We start from the raw sequence: 16366 nt of genomic DNA, 5'->3' as shown, positions 1-16366 counted from the left end.
GATAATATATGTAAAATGTCTATCACAGTGCCTAACACCTAGCATGTGCTCTATAAATTATAAATATTATCATAAATTATGAAAATACTCACTTTATTAAACAATATATATTTTATAAGAAACTATACATACATACATAAAATAGCTCTGCAGAAATTCACATGAAGGAAGACTTTTACAGATAGGCAGGATTCAGACAGGTAAAGAAAGATGAACATTTTAGGAGGGAGAAATGGTTTTAATTAAAGAAAGAGAAAAAGGTACTTTCTTGCTGTTAACTTCTATAGATGTAATAAAGGGTTTATATAGGTGTTATGGACTGAACTGTCCCCCCAAAATTCGTATGATGAAGCCGTAACCCCCAATGTGACGGTATCTGGAGACAGGGTTTTTAGAGGTAACTACAGGTTAAATGAGGTCATAAGGGAGGAGCCCTAATCCAACAGGAATGATCTGTGCCTCTCCCCCTCTTTTGCCCCCTCTCCTTGACACTCCACCATATGAGAACAGAAAGAAGGTGGTCCTCTGAAAGCCAGGAATTAGATCTTCACCAGAAACCAAACTCTGCTGGACCTTGATCTTGGATTTTCCAGCCTCCAGAACTGTGAGAAAATAAATGCCTTTTGTTTAAGCCACCCTGTCTATGGTATTTTGCTATGGCAGCCCTAGAGGACTAAGACCACAGGAGATAGGAGTAGGAAATAAAACTGGTCAGTGCCAGATAGTGGTGAGTCTTGCTTGGTAGGCTAAGGATCTTGGATCTTTTCTTTTGGAAAACTGGAAGTGACTAATGGTTTTGTAAACAGTAGGACTAACATAAAACATGCCTGATTGTGGTCAGTATTAAAGCAGCGAAGGAAGTATGTAAAACATTCCAAAATATTAAATGAAAAAGTGAGAAATAAGGTTGTAGCAATACACTTGAAAAAATCCAATTTCACCGCCATGATGTAAATAACTCCAAAACTTAACCATGTCTTAGAATAGTTAACTTTAAACAGTTAATAACAACTTAATATTACAGTATTCATGCTATAGTGTTAGTAAAAAGAACAAAGGACTTTGAGTATAATTCAACTTCTGGTTCTCTTTTTCTGTAGTTCTATGACATTAGGCAGGCCAAAACCCAGAACCTCAATTTCCTCTTCTGTAAAACAGAAATAACATCAACTGTCTCTTGGAGATTTCTGAGGGTATGAGATACATGAAAATGATCTGCAAGCTTTAAGGCATTATATGAATGCAAGGCATTTATTATATGACTGCAAGAAGCATTCTATGTGAAAAAGGCTACCTCAAGATTAAACAAGGATATATCAGGAAGTGTCCTTCAGGAATAGATAGCAAAAAATTCATTTGAAATAACGCATAAAAGCTTGCTTCTCTAGGAGAAGAGCTGCAAAAACAGTTTATACATAGTATTTATATGTAGAACTGTAGTGTTGCTTTTTTACTGAGTGGCATTATAAAATTCTAAATAGTCCTCCAAATGAATGAATAAATAAACCAACCAACCAGAAGTAGAACAGTGTGTGTATTACCAATTGTGTGAAAAAAAGTGAGGGTATATATTCCTATTTACTAGTAATTTATAAAAAATAATCTCTGTAAAAATACACAAAACACTAAAACATTTACTTATTTGGGTTTCAGTAGAATCTGGGAAGATAAAGGGTGTGGTGGAAAGGAGAATTTCACTTCTTATTTCTTATATACTGTATAAATTTTTAACCATGTTAAAGTATTACCTGCCCCCCTCCCCAAAAAACCCACCTCAAGTATATACAAAATAAATTCAGTGTTCTTTGTAGTTTGGAAACATTTTACAGATTAAAAAAGGATTGCCTGTCCCACGTAGGAAAGAAATCTGATTAGAGGCCGGAGACAGAGCAGTTGACACAGACAGATATTAGAACAGTTTGGCCTTAATTTTTCACTTGTCCCTAAGTTTATAATTTTACACGTGATTTTGGACCTGATGAAGGAAACAAAATTGTATCACTCCTTCTAAAAACTCTGAATAATAATATATTGAGCAATTATGATTCTACTAAATCATTTTACTTAGATAAATACATACCATTATCTTCTTCAATCCCAACAGGCCCTGCTTGAGGAGTCTCTCCATTCTTTAAACAATTGTGAATATATGTTGCCTTCCACCTTGCATACTTTCTGTGTTTCACATTCTAAAAGAAATATTTTTATGTCAATGTTAGACTGCAGTAAAAAAGTCAAATAAAAATATACATTATGATGACCTACATCATACTTCTGTGATAAAACCTATTTTTGCACGGTACAGCTCTGACATATTCTGGCAATCTCCCCACCTTATCACGGGATTCTACCAACTGCCTAGGGCTTGACAGACTTCATGAAAAGCCATCTTCCTCAATACACATAACTAGTTCTCTTTTGTGGTTTTATGTTTCAGAAGAGGTCTACAAAGGAACTATAGGAGTGTCCTTTCAGCAAAACTTGCAACTTTTATGCACAGGACAGAAATAGGCTAAATTGAATTTAAAATTAAACATAAAATAACAACATACTAAACGATTTTCACTAAAGAGGGAAAAATTAATCTGTACAAATATATGAAAACAAACAAACAAAAAACTAAGATGCTGTAGTGGTTACAGCAAACACATGAACATTAGACTGACAGCTACACAAACTTGACCTTTTAACTTATGTTATTTACCAGCTCTAAATCTCAGTTACCTCGGTTCTAAAAAGGGGAAAATAATACATCACTGGGTTGCTGTAAAGAGAAATGGAAAATCAGTGAAGAATCTGCTAGTTGCCTCTTCTTCTTTCCTGACTTAAAATTTACGCTACATGCTATAGAATAAGACAAAAATTTGCTTTAAAAATACAAGAGTAAAATCTGTTAGAATTTAGGATGGACTACTGATTTTCAGTTTATATTTTCATTTGACCTTTATTGTAATCATGGACCAGTGGCACTGCTAACACCTGGGAGCTTGTTAGAAATGCAGACTCTTCTATAGCCCACTCCAGACTTCCTGAACCACAATCTGCACTGCATCAAGACCCCCCAGGTGATCTGTATGCACATTAAAGTTGGAGAGAACACATGACTTTATTATGTTGAAAACAACTGTAATTTGCCTTTTGTAAAGATCCACTAAGTCATCAATAACTACAAGTACTGCATACAGTCCAAATACTTAGTTGAGTATTCTGTAATGTGAGATTCTCTACATACTACTATAGATAAGTAGTACAATATACAGAAACCTAAAGAAAAAGTAACCCTTCAAATTACTGAATTTGTATATTTAACTTCTCTTCTCTTCTAAAACAATCCTCTCATATATTCCATTTTTTAAAAAGTTCCATACGTTGATTCTCATTTTCTTCCAGGTACAATTATATTTTGCTCCACTTCCCCTTACCTGGTCCTTACCACAACCTTGAAATTTAGGCAGGTCATGTTTTACTCACAGTAAGGCTCTGAGACATTAAAAGACTGACTCGATGTAAATATAGATTAACCTGGCATTCAAGGCCTTCTACATTGTGGCCATGGCTTCAGTCTCATTTCCTACCATTTCCCTCAATCCAGCTGGGATTCTGCCTCACCTGCAGTCTTTCTCGTGCTATTCTCTTTGTCTCATACGGTTTCCTCTTCTGCCAAAAGTCTCCTCTTCTCTTAGGTTCAGTTCAAATGTTTATTCCCATATGAGCTACCCTGACTCCCAGCAAGTCAACAGCTATATATCATTTACTCAAGTCAGGCACCATGCTAAGTGCTAGAGGTAATGGGATGAACAAGTTAGGCATGAGTTTTGGAGTCCAATGTGAAAGCCAGGCAATAACTTCCATCACTAAATGTGACACCTGTATTATCTGAAGTCCATAATATTTTCTTCATCTTTTTCTCTTAGGATTCTATAGTCCCAACATTATAGAGATGAGGAAGTGGCATTACAAAAGTAAAATGACTTACCCCATGTCACACTAGTAATCAACCTAGCCATTCAATTTAGGGCTGTTCTGGTAAGCTACAATTAGCAAACTGCAATTTGCAATTTAGACAGCAATGTATACAATAAGGGAAAGTGTGCTTTTTTAAAAATTATTTTTTAACACCTTTATTGGAGTATAATTGCTTTACAGTGGTGTGTTAGTTTCTGCTGTATAACAAAGGGAATCAGATATACGTATACATATATCCCCATATCCCCTCCCTCTTGCGTCTCCCTCCCACCCTCCATATCCCACCCCTCTAGGTGGTCGCAAAGCACTGAGCTGATCTCCCTGTGCTATGCGGCTGCTTCCCACTAGCTATCTATTTTACATTAGGTAGTGTATATATGTCCATGCCACTCTCTCACTTCGTCCCAGCTTACCCTTCCCCCTACCCGTGTCCTCAAGTCCATTCTCTACAACTAAGTCTTTATTCCTGTCCTGCTCCTAGGTTCTTCAGAACCAGAAAATGGGCTTTTAAATGGTACTTTAAATATAAAGGGAATCATTTTGAAAGTAAATGAATAAATTGCTTAGGAAAGTTTAAGTTACCTTCTTTTGGAGTCTTTTAAAAATGAGACAGATTTTCTTTCGTCTGAAATAATTTAACATTGTCTAAAGACTTAATTGGGTAAGTCATATTGTAATGACTTTAGAAGGTTCCTTCATTCCTAATTTCATAGTACGAACAGTGTAGAGACATTTAAACCACGTTGGGTTCCTCATTAGTATGTGAAGTTTAAAAAACATTACTCTAACCTGAAATGGGTTCATTTTAATAAATACATTAAAAAAAATTTCCCCAGGGCTTCCCTGGTGGTGCAGTGGTTGAGAGTCTGCCTGCCGATGTGGGGGACACGGGTTCGTGCCCCGGTCCGGGAAGATCCCACATGCCACGGAGCAGCTGGGCCTGTGAGCCATAGCTGCTGAGCCTGCGCGTCCGGAGCCTGTGCTCCGCAATGGGAGAGGCCACAGCAGTGAGAGGCCCACGTACCAAAAAAAAAAAAAAAAAAAAGAAAAAAAAATTTCCCCAAAGCAGATAAATCAACACAACAGCTTGATTTTTATTCCACACTATTTCCAAGACACCCCTAGAAACTGGTGCTTAAATTTTGAGCAGATTTTGGCAGTTGTAACTCAAAACTAATTCACCTTTTCATTGTTTTCTTTCAAATAAAGGATGCTAAATATTAAATAATATTTGAAGAGGAGAATTTCAAGATGTCAATATTTTTGAAATCTTTTAACTTCTTTTGGCTGATTAGACATCCTTTCTGGGAAACAGGAATTACAAAAAGAACTTTTACTTTTGTCCCTGGCCTCTATGTTCCTGTTTTGTAACTGGATTGATGAGAGTCACTGACAACTGCAAATTTTAGCCACTAAGTCAGCAGTGGTTAAATAAGAATTTTCATTAAATCATTTGCACTTGCTACACTGAAGAATGACTGGCCAGCAAACACCAATCATACGTTAAAACAGGGGTTCTCAAACCTGGTGCATGTAAGAATCATAGTAGGGTGTAATAAAAAAATAAATTCCTGGGACTTCCCTGGTGATCCAGTGGTTAAGACTTCACCTTCCAATGCAGGGGGTGCGGGTCTGATCCCTGGTTGGGAAGCTAAGATCCCACATGCCTCACGGCCAAAAAACCAAAACATAAAACAGAAGCAATATTGTAACAAATTCAATAAAGACTTTAAAAAAACGGTCCACATGAAAAAAAAAAATTCCTGGCCCAAATTACAGAAAACCTGATATAAATCATTCTCCATTAGCATACCAAAAAGCCACCTTGAAAGAGAATACTTTATTTTTTTATTTTTTACATCTTTATTGGAGTATAATTGCTTTACAATGGTGTGTTAGAGAATGCTTTACATTAGCTGTCTCCAATTCTTCCTCTTGAACCCATCCTAGTCAAGTTTTTATCCCTAGCATGCACTGCAACTGTTTCTGTCAAGGTTACGGATTACTTCTCTTGCTAAATCCAAAGCTTAGATGTCATCTTACTTGTCCCCATTAAGGTGGAAAGTTGAGTACTCCCTCCTCCTCGCAACCCCCTTTTCACTTGCTTTCCTGGTTATCAAGGTCTTCTGGTTTTGCCTCACTGGGTGTTCCTTTCCAGACCTTCACAGTGATTCTTTCTCATCTCCAGGGTGGGGAGTGCCACAGACTTCAGTTCTTAGACTTCTCATCTTGTTTTCAACACTTTACCTTGACGACCTCTTCCAGTCTAATGGCTTTAAATACTGTGCGGTCAACTCCCAAATGCTCAGACCTCTCTTCTGAACTTCGGGATGTATACATTCAACTCAGCATTTCACTTGTACATCTGATAGCTCAAAACATCCAGAGTTCAAAACCGATGTCAGATCTTCCCGCTACTCAATTCGTTCCTCCACGTCAGTAAATGTCTTGTAGTTGTTCAAGCCCCAACCTTTGAAGTCATTTTTGAGCCCTCTATTTCTCTCATATTCTACCAATGAATCTTAAATTCTGTCAGTTCTACATTCAAAATGTATCCAGTTTCTCACCATGTCTTCTATCGCAATTTCTGGTCTGAGCCACCACTGCCCTCACTTTGATTATTAATAATATACTAACGGTGCCCCTATTTCCACCCTTGTCCATTATAATGCAAGTATTAACACTTTAAAGATAGCAGTCAAATCCTGTCAACTCTATTTGAACTCCCCTACCCCACCGTCACCTGCCAGCATTTTCCTCACTCTAGATTCAGCCACGTTGTATTCCTTGCTATGTCTTGAACTTCAACAGGTAACTGTGCTGTTCAAAAATCTTTGCACTTTCTCTTGTCTCTTCCTGGAACATCTGTATGATTCACTCCCTTACTTCTTCAGGGCTTTGCTAAAATGTTGTCTTCTTAGTGAGACATTCCCCAGATACCTTATTTAAATTGACCTTCCTATCCCTACCATGGGATCCCTACCATGATATTTATCATGATATACTATACATTTTATGTGTTTATTTGCTTATTGTCTGTCTTCACCAGAGGAATGTGATTACCACAAGGGCAGGGATTTAATCCACTGCTGTATTACTACTGCCTAGAACAGTGTTTAGCATGTAGTAGACATTAACAAATATTTGGTGAATGAATGAATGGACAGTAGATTCTGGAATCCTTTTTTTTTTTTTTTTACATCAAGTACCACAAACGATTCTGAAGCTGGCTGTCCTAGAACAGCACCAAGAAAAACACTGAACTGGAGTGAAACACTTTTTGCCAACGAATAAATGTGAACATTAAACTTCAGTACACAGTTTCACTTAAGCTTGCAGGGAGGGGTCAGTAGATAGGGTGAAGGGTGTCCTTGAAACCCCCTGAATTATATGAAAAAAAAGCAATACATATATGCATGGGAGAGAAGCCACAGCTTTCATAACACTTCAAAGTAATTAGTAACACAAAAGAAAATAAGAATCTCTAAGTTGGTGGTAACATCACAGATAACACATTTATACTCTTAGGCCCTCAATTCTCCCAAGTATATTACACAAACAACAAGGGCTCTATATAACTCCCAGGAACACTGGACATAGCACAATGAGAAACACTTTAAAAATACATATTCAACAAACTTACTATCATGATTCAAATATTAAAGTGTTATCACAAATAACATGTATTTCCTGGAGACTTATTCAAAATTTTTATACCTTTATATTTTTCAAAGCAACTAGAATTTTATAAAACAAATTTTAAAAATGAGAGTAAAACTGTACCAAAAAGTCTTAACTATAATACACAAATACTTAAATTTACTCTATTTTTATAATATTTGAAAGGTACATTCCAATTAGCTGAAAGATATCCAAAGAAGGTATGAACATTAACTATTTAAAACTTAATCCACCAGGGCAAGAAAAGAAGCCAATGCTATCTTTTGGGGGGGAAAAATATACATATATAGTTTTGTGAAGGAACTTTATATAATTTCATCAAGCTTGGAGGAAAGTTTTAAAACTAGTACACGGTACCTTTCACTCAGATCACCCAATTGTTTACATTTTGTATTATCAATCTACTCATCTATGCATGGACTTGCTATGCACATATTAATATGTAAAATGTTTACTGCATTTTTTTCTGTACCAATTAAGAGTAAGTTGGAAGTCACTCTGCCCCCTTACCCTTTCATTAATCATTTTTTAAGATCAAGGACAATCTCACACACAATCGTTATTAAAATCAGGAAATTTAACACTTACACAAGAATACTGTTTGATCCACAGTCCCAATAAATTCTGTAAATTGGCCCAGTGATGTCCTTGGTAGTTCCTCCCCTGGGTCTATTTAACTTAAAAAGCATACATTATTTAGTTGTCATTATCTTTTTAGCCCTTAATCTGGAACAGCCTTTGTTAGTGTTTCTTGACCTTGACATTTCAGTTTGGATTTGTCTGATGTTTCCTCATGATTAGGTTCAGATTATGCATTTTCCACAGGATTTGCACTGAAGTGATATTTGCCTTTCTCACTTCATCTTATTAGGAGCCACATAATATCAGCTGGTCCCAATATTGCTTGTGTTAGGTTTGACGAGTTGGTTAAAGTGGTGTCAGACAGGTTTTTCCATTACTGGCTTACTATTTTCCCCTTTAAAATTAATAAGCAATCTGAGGGGAGACATTTAGAGACTAATGTAAATATCCTGCTCGTCACCAAATTTTCTGCCCACTAGTTTTAAATCCCATTAATGATTTCCAACTTCATTGTCATTTCTCTATTTATTAGTTAGAACGCTACTGTAAGGAGCTTTCTCCGTCCTTCCATTATTTATTTATTCATTCATTTATTTATTCCATTGTATGTTTCAGTAGGGACCAATGAATTCTTATTTTATTCAATGCATTACCTATTAATATCATTCATATTTCGATAGTCAAACTGTCCCTCATGCTGACAGTGGGAACCCTTTCAAGTTGGCTTCTGGATCCTTCTGACATGTTCCTGTGATTATGTGAACCATTTCTTTATTTTCTGGCACAGTAAGAAGGTCCAGCTTCATTTAATACTTTCCCTTACCCAGCCCTAGATACCCAGCCCTATAAGAGTCCTGGTTCCTTTTATAGATGAGGGGTATTTAGAACCCAAAATCAGGCACTGTGACTGATGCATCATTGCTTCTAGGTTCTTTCAGTACAGAGATATAGGAACTATGTTTTATGTGCATGTGTACACACACCTATGTATATATGCTGTATATACAAATACATGCATATACTGTATATGCACACATTTATAGTATACATACATACTGTTTATAGAAATATATCTATTTTGCCTTATTTGTATATTTAAAAGCATGAGTTAATATGGACATCTCCAACTCCAATCCAACACTATAATGCAATCTAGTCTTCTCCCACCCTCCACTGTAACTTCTTTCCCCAGAAGTGAGAAATCTGGCTCCCTCAATATATTTACTCATTTGCACAATCCTCGAATATAGAGTACGCAGTTTTAGAATTGCCAACTAATATCATCAAGAAAAACTAAACCTACAAACAACAGTTCAATATTTAACTTTTTTTGCAGTAAAACTGATATACCTTGAGATGTATAAATCTTAAGTGTATAGTTTGAGTTTTGACAAAAAGATCTACCTGTGTAAAACATACTCCTATCAACATACAACATTTCTAGTTCCCCAGGAAGCTCCTTTATATCCCTTTCCGGATCAATTTCCCCTTGCCATACACCAAAAAACTCCTAATTTTCTTCACTAGAATCAAGTTGTCTATTGTAGTACTTTATATGAAGGGAATCATATAGTTTGTATTCTTTTGGGTCTTTTTTTGCTCAACATGTCTACAAAATTGATCCATGTTTTAGGGTATATCAGTAGCCTCTTTTTATACCTTAGTAACAGCACAATTTATTTATCAGTTCCTCTGCTGGTGGACATCTGGGCTGTTTACACAGCTTTGGGATATCATGAATAAAGTTGCTATGAGCACTCCTGAACAAGTCTTTTCTGGACATATGTTTTCATTTCTCTTGGATAAACACCAAGGAATTGCTGGGTAAAAAGGTAGGTGTATGTTTAACTTCATAAAAATCTGCCAAATCTCTTCCCAAACTGGTTATGACATCTAACATTTTCACCAAGCGATGTACGAAAGCTCTTGTTTTCACACATTCTAGCCAATATTTGATGTGGGCAGTCTTTATTCATTTTAGATAATTTTACTGCTTTTAAACTATTTATCCTACAAATGACTGAGAGGGGGGTGTTAAAATCTCCAACCACTATTATGACTTTTTTTCTGTATTTTCTTTTATTTTTATCACGTTTTGTTTCATAAAGTTTAAAACTGCTATTAGGTACATAGACATTTATAACTGTGGTAACTTCTTAATGAACTGTAATATCTTCTTGATAACAAAATGTCCCATTTTACCTCTGGTAAAACATCATCTTAAAGTTTACTTTATCTAATATTAATATGGCCACCTCAGATTTTGCTAACTTAGTATTTGCATTGAATATTTTTTCATCTTTTCATTTTCAAAATATCTGTGTCTCTGTATTTAAAGGATGTCTCTTATAAATAGTATACAGTTGGGACTTGCTTTCTACTTTTAAATCGGAGTGTTACTCCATTTACATTTATAGTATGTACTGATACAGCTGTATGTAGGCCTAAAATTTGCTATTTGTTTTATATTAGTCTTATCTGCTTCTGTTTCTCTGTTCCCTTTCCCTGCCTTTTTTTGGGGGTGGTTTACCAAATATATATGTATCGTTACAATAAGTTTTACTTAAACGGCATATATATTTTTTTAAAGAAACAAATAAAAGCGGAAATATATAGTTTTTAATGTATTTACTTACACACTGTATCAGTGTACTTTATTCCTTCCTATAAATCCAAGTTGTCATCTGGTATCATTTTCTTTCAGCCTGAAAAACCTCCTTTCTGCTGTTCTTTAGTTCTTTAGATCTTTAGTGCAGATCTGCTAGTAATGAACTAATGTATCTAAAAATGTCTTTTATTTTACCTTCATTATTTGAAGGGTAGCTTTGCTCTACAGAGAAGTCTGAGCTGTCAGGTTCTTTTGCTTGTTTGCTTTTTCTTTCAGTACTTTAAATATGCCAATTTCATTATCTTCTTGCCACAACTTTTTTAAAAAATGAGAAGCCAGCCATCCTTCAAAGCATTGTTACCTTGTGCGTAATGTGTCGTTTCCCAAGACAGCTCCTTCAAGATTTCCTCTTCCATCACTGAACTTTACTGGTTGGACTATCACAACCAGTAAATGCTCTCAGGTATGGTTTCTTTGCATTTATTTTACTTGAGGTTCACTGAGCTTCTTGGCTCCATAACTGTTTTTTTCACCCAATTTAGAAAATCTATGGTCATTTCTTCAACATTTTCTTTCTAGTCTCTTTTGTGAGACTCCAATTGTACATGCTGGACCTCCAAATATAGTACTAATAATACATAATATGCCTATTTCTGAATAAATTTATCTTAATATTTAAGATTGAGTAGATGAGGATAGTTTCCATTAAAATTTTCATGTATTTTACGTGGATGTCCTCTCTAAATACAGGATATTAGAACATTATCCATCAACTAATAAAAGCAAAATTAATGTTTTTTAAGCGTTTACTATATGCTAGGTACTTTGTTAAAGGCTTTACATGTATTTTCTCATTTAAAATCCAAAACACCTTGAAGAAGTAGCTGTTACAATTTTCTTCATCTTACAGATGTGGGAACAGGGTTACATAAGTCAAATAACTTACCCAAAGTCACACAGTTATGAAGTGGCATATGGGATTTTGAGGCCAATGCCTGCAGTATTCTGAACCATATTATACTAACATTGCATGCAAAAATACTTCATTCATTTACAACTATTTGAAGATCATGTACAAGACACCGTTCTTGGTAATTATTATACAGAAATGAATACAAGATACATGAAATTCCTACTCTAATAAGACAGATAATACTACCCTCATATCTTTCTATTTATTATTACAATTACTAAGAATGAGACCTTCAGTGTACAGTGAGAGCATGAAAACTTAAGGTATGGTGTATGTACAAAACACAATTTTGTAAGTAGATGAATTTCTCCTGATCTACCATGGTTTTCTAGGCTAGCAAGAAGATATTGCTTAATTCTGAACCTTACAGCGCAAATGGATACCTTAAATAGACTACCTCCTTTGCAGACAGTTATTATTACATTATTATTATTATTATTATTCCAGTTATATTGCAGCCCTGTTTTTCGAGTAGGGAGAGTCCCTGATTGAGATACAAACAGGATTCTCTGGGAGCTCCCATAGAGGGATGTAGATCAGTGCCAATCAAAATATGGTCCCAGAACCAGAGCTGGACTGCAAACTGTTTACCACTTTTGTGACAAGACAGTACAGAAATTGAGAGCATTTGGGAAACTTATAGCAAATTAGGCTTGTACTTTATATGTCTTTTTAAGGTTTTATTTTTCTAGTTAATCATTATTTATATTTTACAAAACAATCAGCTTGCAACAGAATGGGAATTAAGAAGAAAAAAATGCTAGACCTTTATCACACAGAGTTTGTTAATACTGTTCAGGGCCATAGCATCTGGGGACAAGGAACTTTTATTTTCTGATTCTGTTTTCTCACAGTAATTCAGGGTTGTGAAAGTGAAACAAGATATATCTAAAGTGTCTAAGCACAGTGCCAGGCAAATGGTAGGATTGGATCGCGTCACTGTATTTTGTCATTACTACACCATATATCATCATACTCAGTTATTCTGCTTCCCTTTCCAAGTTGGAACACAAACCTTGTGAGGGCAGGAAAACATACCATATTCATTTGATTCCCTCAAATTAGCAGAAACTCAACAGGTAAAGGCAAAATGGTATCTGCTCCTCAAACACTGCTAGAAGTGAAATAGATCTAAAATATGATAAAAGAAAGCCTATCAATACTGGCCATAAGTAGTTAACACAAGATGTTAAAGTAGAAAAATAACCTATATATATATTTTGAACATCGCTTGCTTTAAAATACAAAATTAAAAATTAAAAAAAATAATTAAAAAACCCCCAAAATCTTAAGTCAACACATTTATAGTGTAACATTCATAAAGTTAAGATGCTAAATGAGTTGAGAGAATGGAGAAATGCATATAAGGGCTAGAATAATGGAGCTAAGACTCGAAGAGAAGGTAAGACTTAGACAAAGCAGGCTAAAAATCCAAAGTTTACAACAGTGAGAGCTGAGTGCGGGAGGTAAGCAGAATGGTCTGACAAACATACAATGGGACTGGTAAGAAGTAGCACAAGAAGGAGTCTGGACTTGCAAAGCCAGGAAAGGAAAAGTCCCTGTTAGGTTCTTCAATAAAACAATGACAGAGGAGAATAGGTTCCAGGGTAAAAGAGCCTAAAATAGGAAAATTAATTAGGTAAACTGCAGTAGTGTAGCTTGTGAACCAACGACCTTTAAAAAAAATGGCTGGAAAGTTAAATAAAAGGAATTTAACTAGAAGACTCAACATCTTTACGTACAAATGCCATAAGAAGGCCCCAGATGTTCGTCTTGCTCCCTCCCTACACTGACAGCCCCTACATTGCCATGTCATGTTTCTTCTCCTTTCTTCCTACTAGAAATTAGTGCTTGGCTGTCATAATTTCTGGTGGCTCTACTTTTCGTTATCATTTATATAACTTAAATGGGTAATTTTTCATCCCTCCTTTTGGAGCTTCTAATCTAAAACTATTTTTGCCTCTCTCCTTTACTTTTTCTGTCTGCTTTTTCATCTTTGCTTTTTATTCTCCTTTTCCCATCTCTTCTTGCATGCATGGAACATATAATCATAGACTGGTAGAGCTGCAAAGGACCTCAGAGATCTGCTTGACTAGGCTTCCCATTTTACAGAAGAAAAACGAAGTCCTGAGATGTAAAATGACCTCTTGCTTTGGAGTTTAGGCTTGGCGCTGACAACCACTGTTGCTGTTCTTTTAAATAAATTTTCAGGACTGACAGGAAAAAACCACACCATTTTTTAAACTTTAAAAAATATAATTAAAAAAACCCCATTATCTTGATTATAAAGATGATAAAATTAAAAGATAATTTTGAAATACACAAATAAAAACTATAAGATAATTATAATGCCTTTCCCTTCTTCATTTTCTGTTATTGTAGACTTTAATGTTTCTCATACAGCATTCTTTGAGAAGCAAGGGAAACAACTCTTTTTGAAGAAAGTTCCAGCTTTATTAAAAAGCTATGGGATATTATGCAGGTAATAACACCACCACATTTCCTTTATAAATGAACAAATAAGAAAGAGCAATTCCTGAAATATACTTACAGGAGTACATATTAAAAAAAAAAAATCTCCCTACCTGAAATCCTTAAACTTATTCTTTTCCCACCTTTCTGTTTCCTGTCTTTGTCTCTGCTAGTGTTTTCAAAGTATAGGATGAAACTAAAGTGAAAGTGGAAAGGAGGGAATGAGTTACAATGCTTTGAGTAACCAGTTATACCCAGCTTTTAAAACATGTCATGTTTTTAATAGTTATTATGAAATAAGAAATGTTCTGCTAGTTTGTGTCTTGTTTTAGGCATAGAGTGCTTAAATCACAAGTAAAGAAATACAAGCCTTAGATTTCCTCAGACAACAATGAGGACCTACCAGAGAGGGTTGACGCCGATGATACTTTGCTTATCTGTTTTGGTAGGAGCTGCGAAAGTCACAGCTAGAGTGTATTCCTCCCTATTCCACTCAAGTGGAGCATTATTTAAAGTTATGACATTTTAAATCATTATTTTGAAAAATCTGTATCTCAGTGATAATGATGAATATGCCACTTCTAGAAATGGAAAATGATGGAACAAAAACCAGCATTAAAATTAAGGGAAAATAGAATTTGAAACTAGGCTGATCAAACTGCCTGGCTGGGGGATTATGTTATTGGTGTATGAACAGTCTTGCCAGTATTTCACTTTCCTTGTCGGCTGCCTTTATTTAGTCAACCTTAGTTCAATGGCCAAAAACCAGTTCACTAGTTATATAAGGATAAGATCACTGTATAATAATGGATATGAGAAATGTCAGTATTGTATGCCCAACAAATTATAACTTTTGATATATACAACTTTCACTGGATGTATAAACTTTGCATGTTATAACAAACATATGTAAGTTAGTGAAGAGCACCCACATATAATTACACACTAAATGTGTGTACATACATCTTCTAATTTAAAATGCAGGATTTACATAAAGGCCCAAAGAATAAACCTCAGCCCAATCAAATAATTATAGGGACGTCCTTTCCATGCTGGCCTTACAATGCCTAATTTCTTTTTTCCATACCATTTCAGACCCCTCCTGCTCTCTGGATCCCTTAACCACCAACACAGATGCTATTTCCTACTTTAATGCCAATGCAAGGCAGAAAAACTTAGGTAGTAGGTTGGGTGACTAGACAGGGAAAGAAAAGAGTGTAAACATTTTGGAAAAATGTCTCTTTCACTCTTGGGCTACATGTAGTCTTTAGTATCCTCAGTATATAAACATCTCTCCCCCAACTCCTTTTGAAGCCCTCTCATTTGTCCCATTAAGAGTCCTCGCCTTAGCTACTATGTTCAAATAACTAAGAAAGCTGTTCTTTGTTAAGGATACCTATATGTAAACTTAGATTTTTTTTCCTTCTGAAATGCAGATGAATGACATGTTAATTATGTGTGGAGGTATTTATGTGTCCCTTAAGTAAAACAAAAACAAAAACAAACAAAACCAAACCTACATTACTCACTTAAGACTTCTGGACATTTTGTTCTTTTTCCTGTATCTATTACTTTACCTTTTATCTGGGTTCCCCACTGTTAGCAGTTATAACTTAAAAGACCTGTGTGCTTGCTTCTGAGATATGTGGGCAAAAGCAGCTCCTCTAAGTAAGAAGTAGGAGAGGCAAGAAAAGCCATCTCAGAAGTATCTGGCAAACTTATCTGCTACTGTGCCTTATCATGACCTTCTCTTCTGATATCTTACATTTCTATCCACTTCTCTAATTGTGTTTCTTTATTCACTTCTTCCTCTAGCCTTTTAAATACAGGTGTTTATCAGGATGTTTACCTGACCATCTTCTCTTTCTTTCAAAACTATCTTCTTACCTGAGGGTTTGTCTAATCTCCTAACTTGAACTTTCATCTCTATTTTGCATATTTCTTGTCTTTTTCTTTCCAAGTGTCTTGTGGTGATTTATTTTTGTAGGCTATACCTGCACCTCACACTTTACAATTTAAGTCTAAACATATTATTTTTCCTCAGGTCAACGACAACCCACTTTGTACGAAGTTCCACAGTAATC

The 16366-nt window shown here is 35.4% G+C and overlaps 1 protein-coding gene across 1 annotated transcript in view; it reads right to left on the bottom strand.

The window, feature by feature from the left end:
• Positions 1-16366, bottom strand: part of VTA1 (vesicle trafficking 1) — a 70483-nt gene that overhangs the window by 29954 nt on the left and 24163 nt on the right. The window contains exon 5 of the mRNA XM_081251269.1: positions 2081-2189. Coding sequence (XP_081107395.1) covers positions 2081-2189 — 109 coding nt within the window. The remainder of the gene's footprint in view (positions 1-2080; positions 2190-16366) is intronic.

This window comes from Mesoplodon bidens (genome assembly GCF_964165515.1).
Source record: "Mesoplodon bidens genome assembly, chromosome: 12".
Lineage (NCBI taxonomy): Eukaryota > Metazoa > Chordata > Mammalia > Artiodactyla > Ziphiidae > Mesoplodon > Mesoplodon bidens.
Note: the sequence above shows the minus strand (reverse complement) of the source record. Positions and strands in the feature narration are given on the sequence as shown.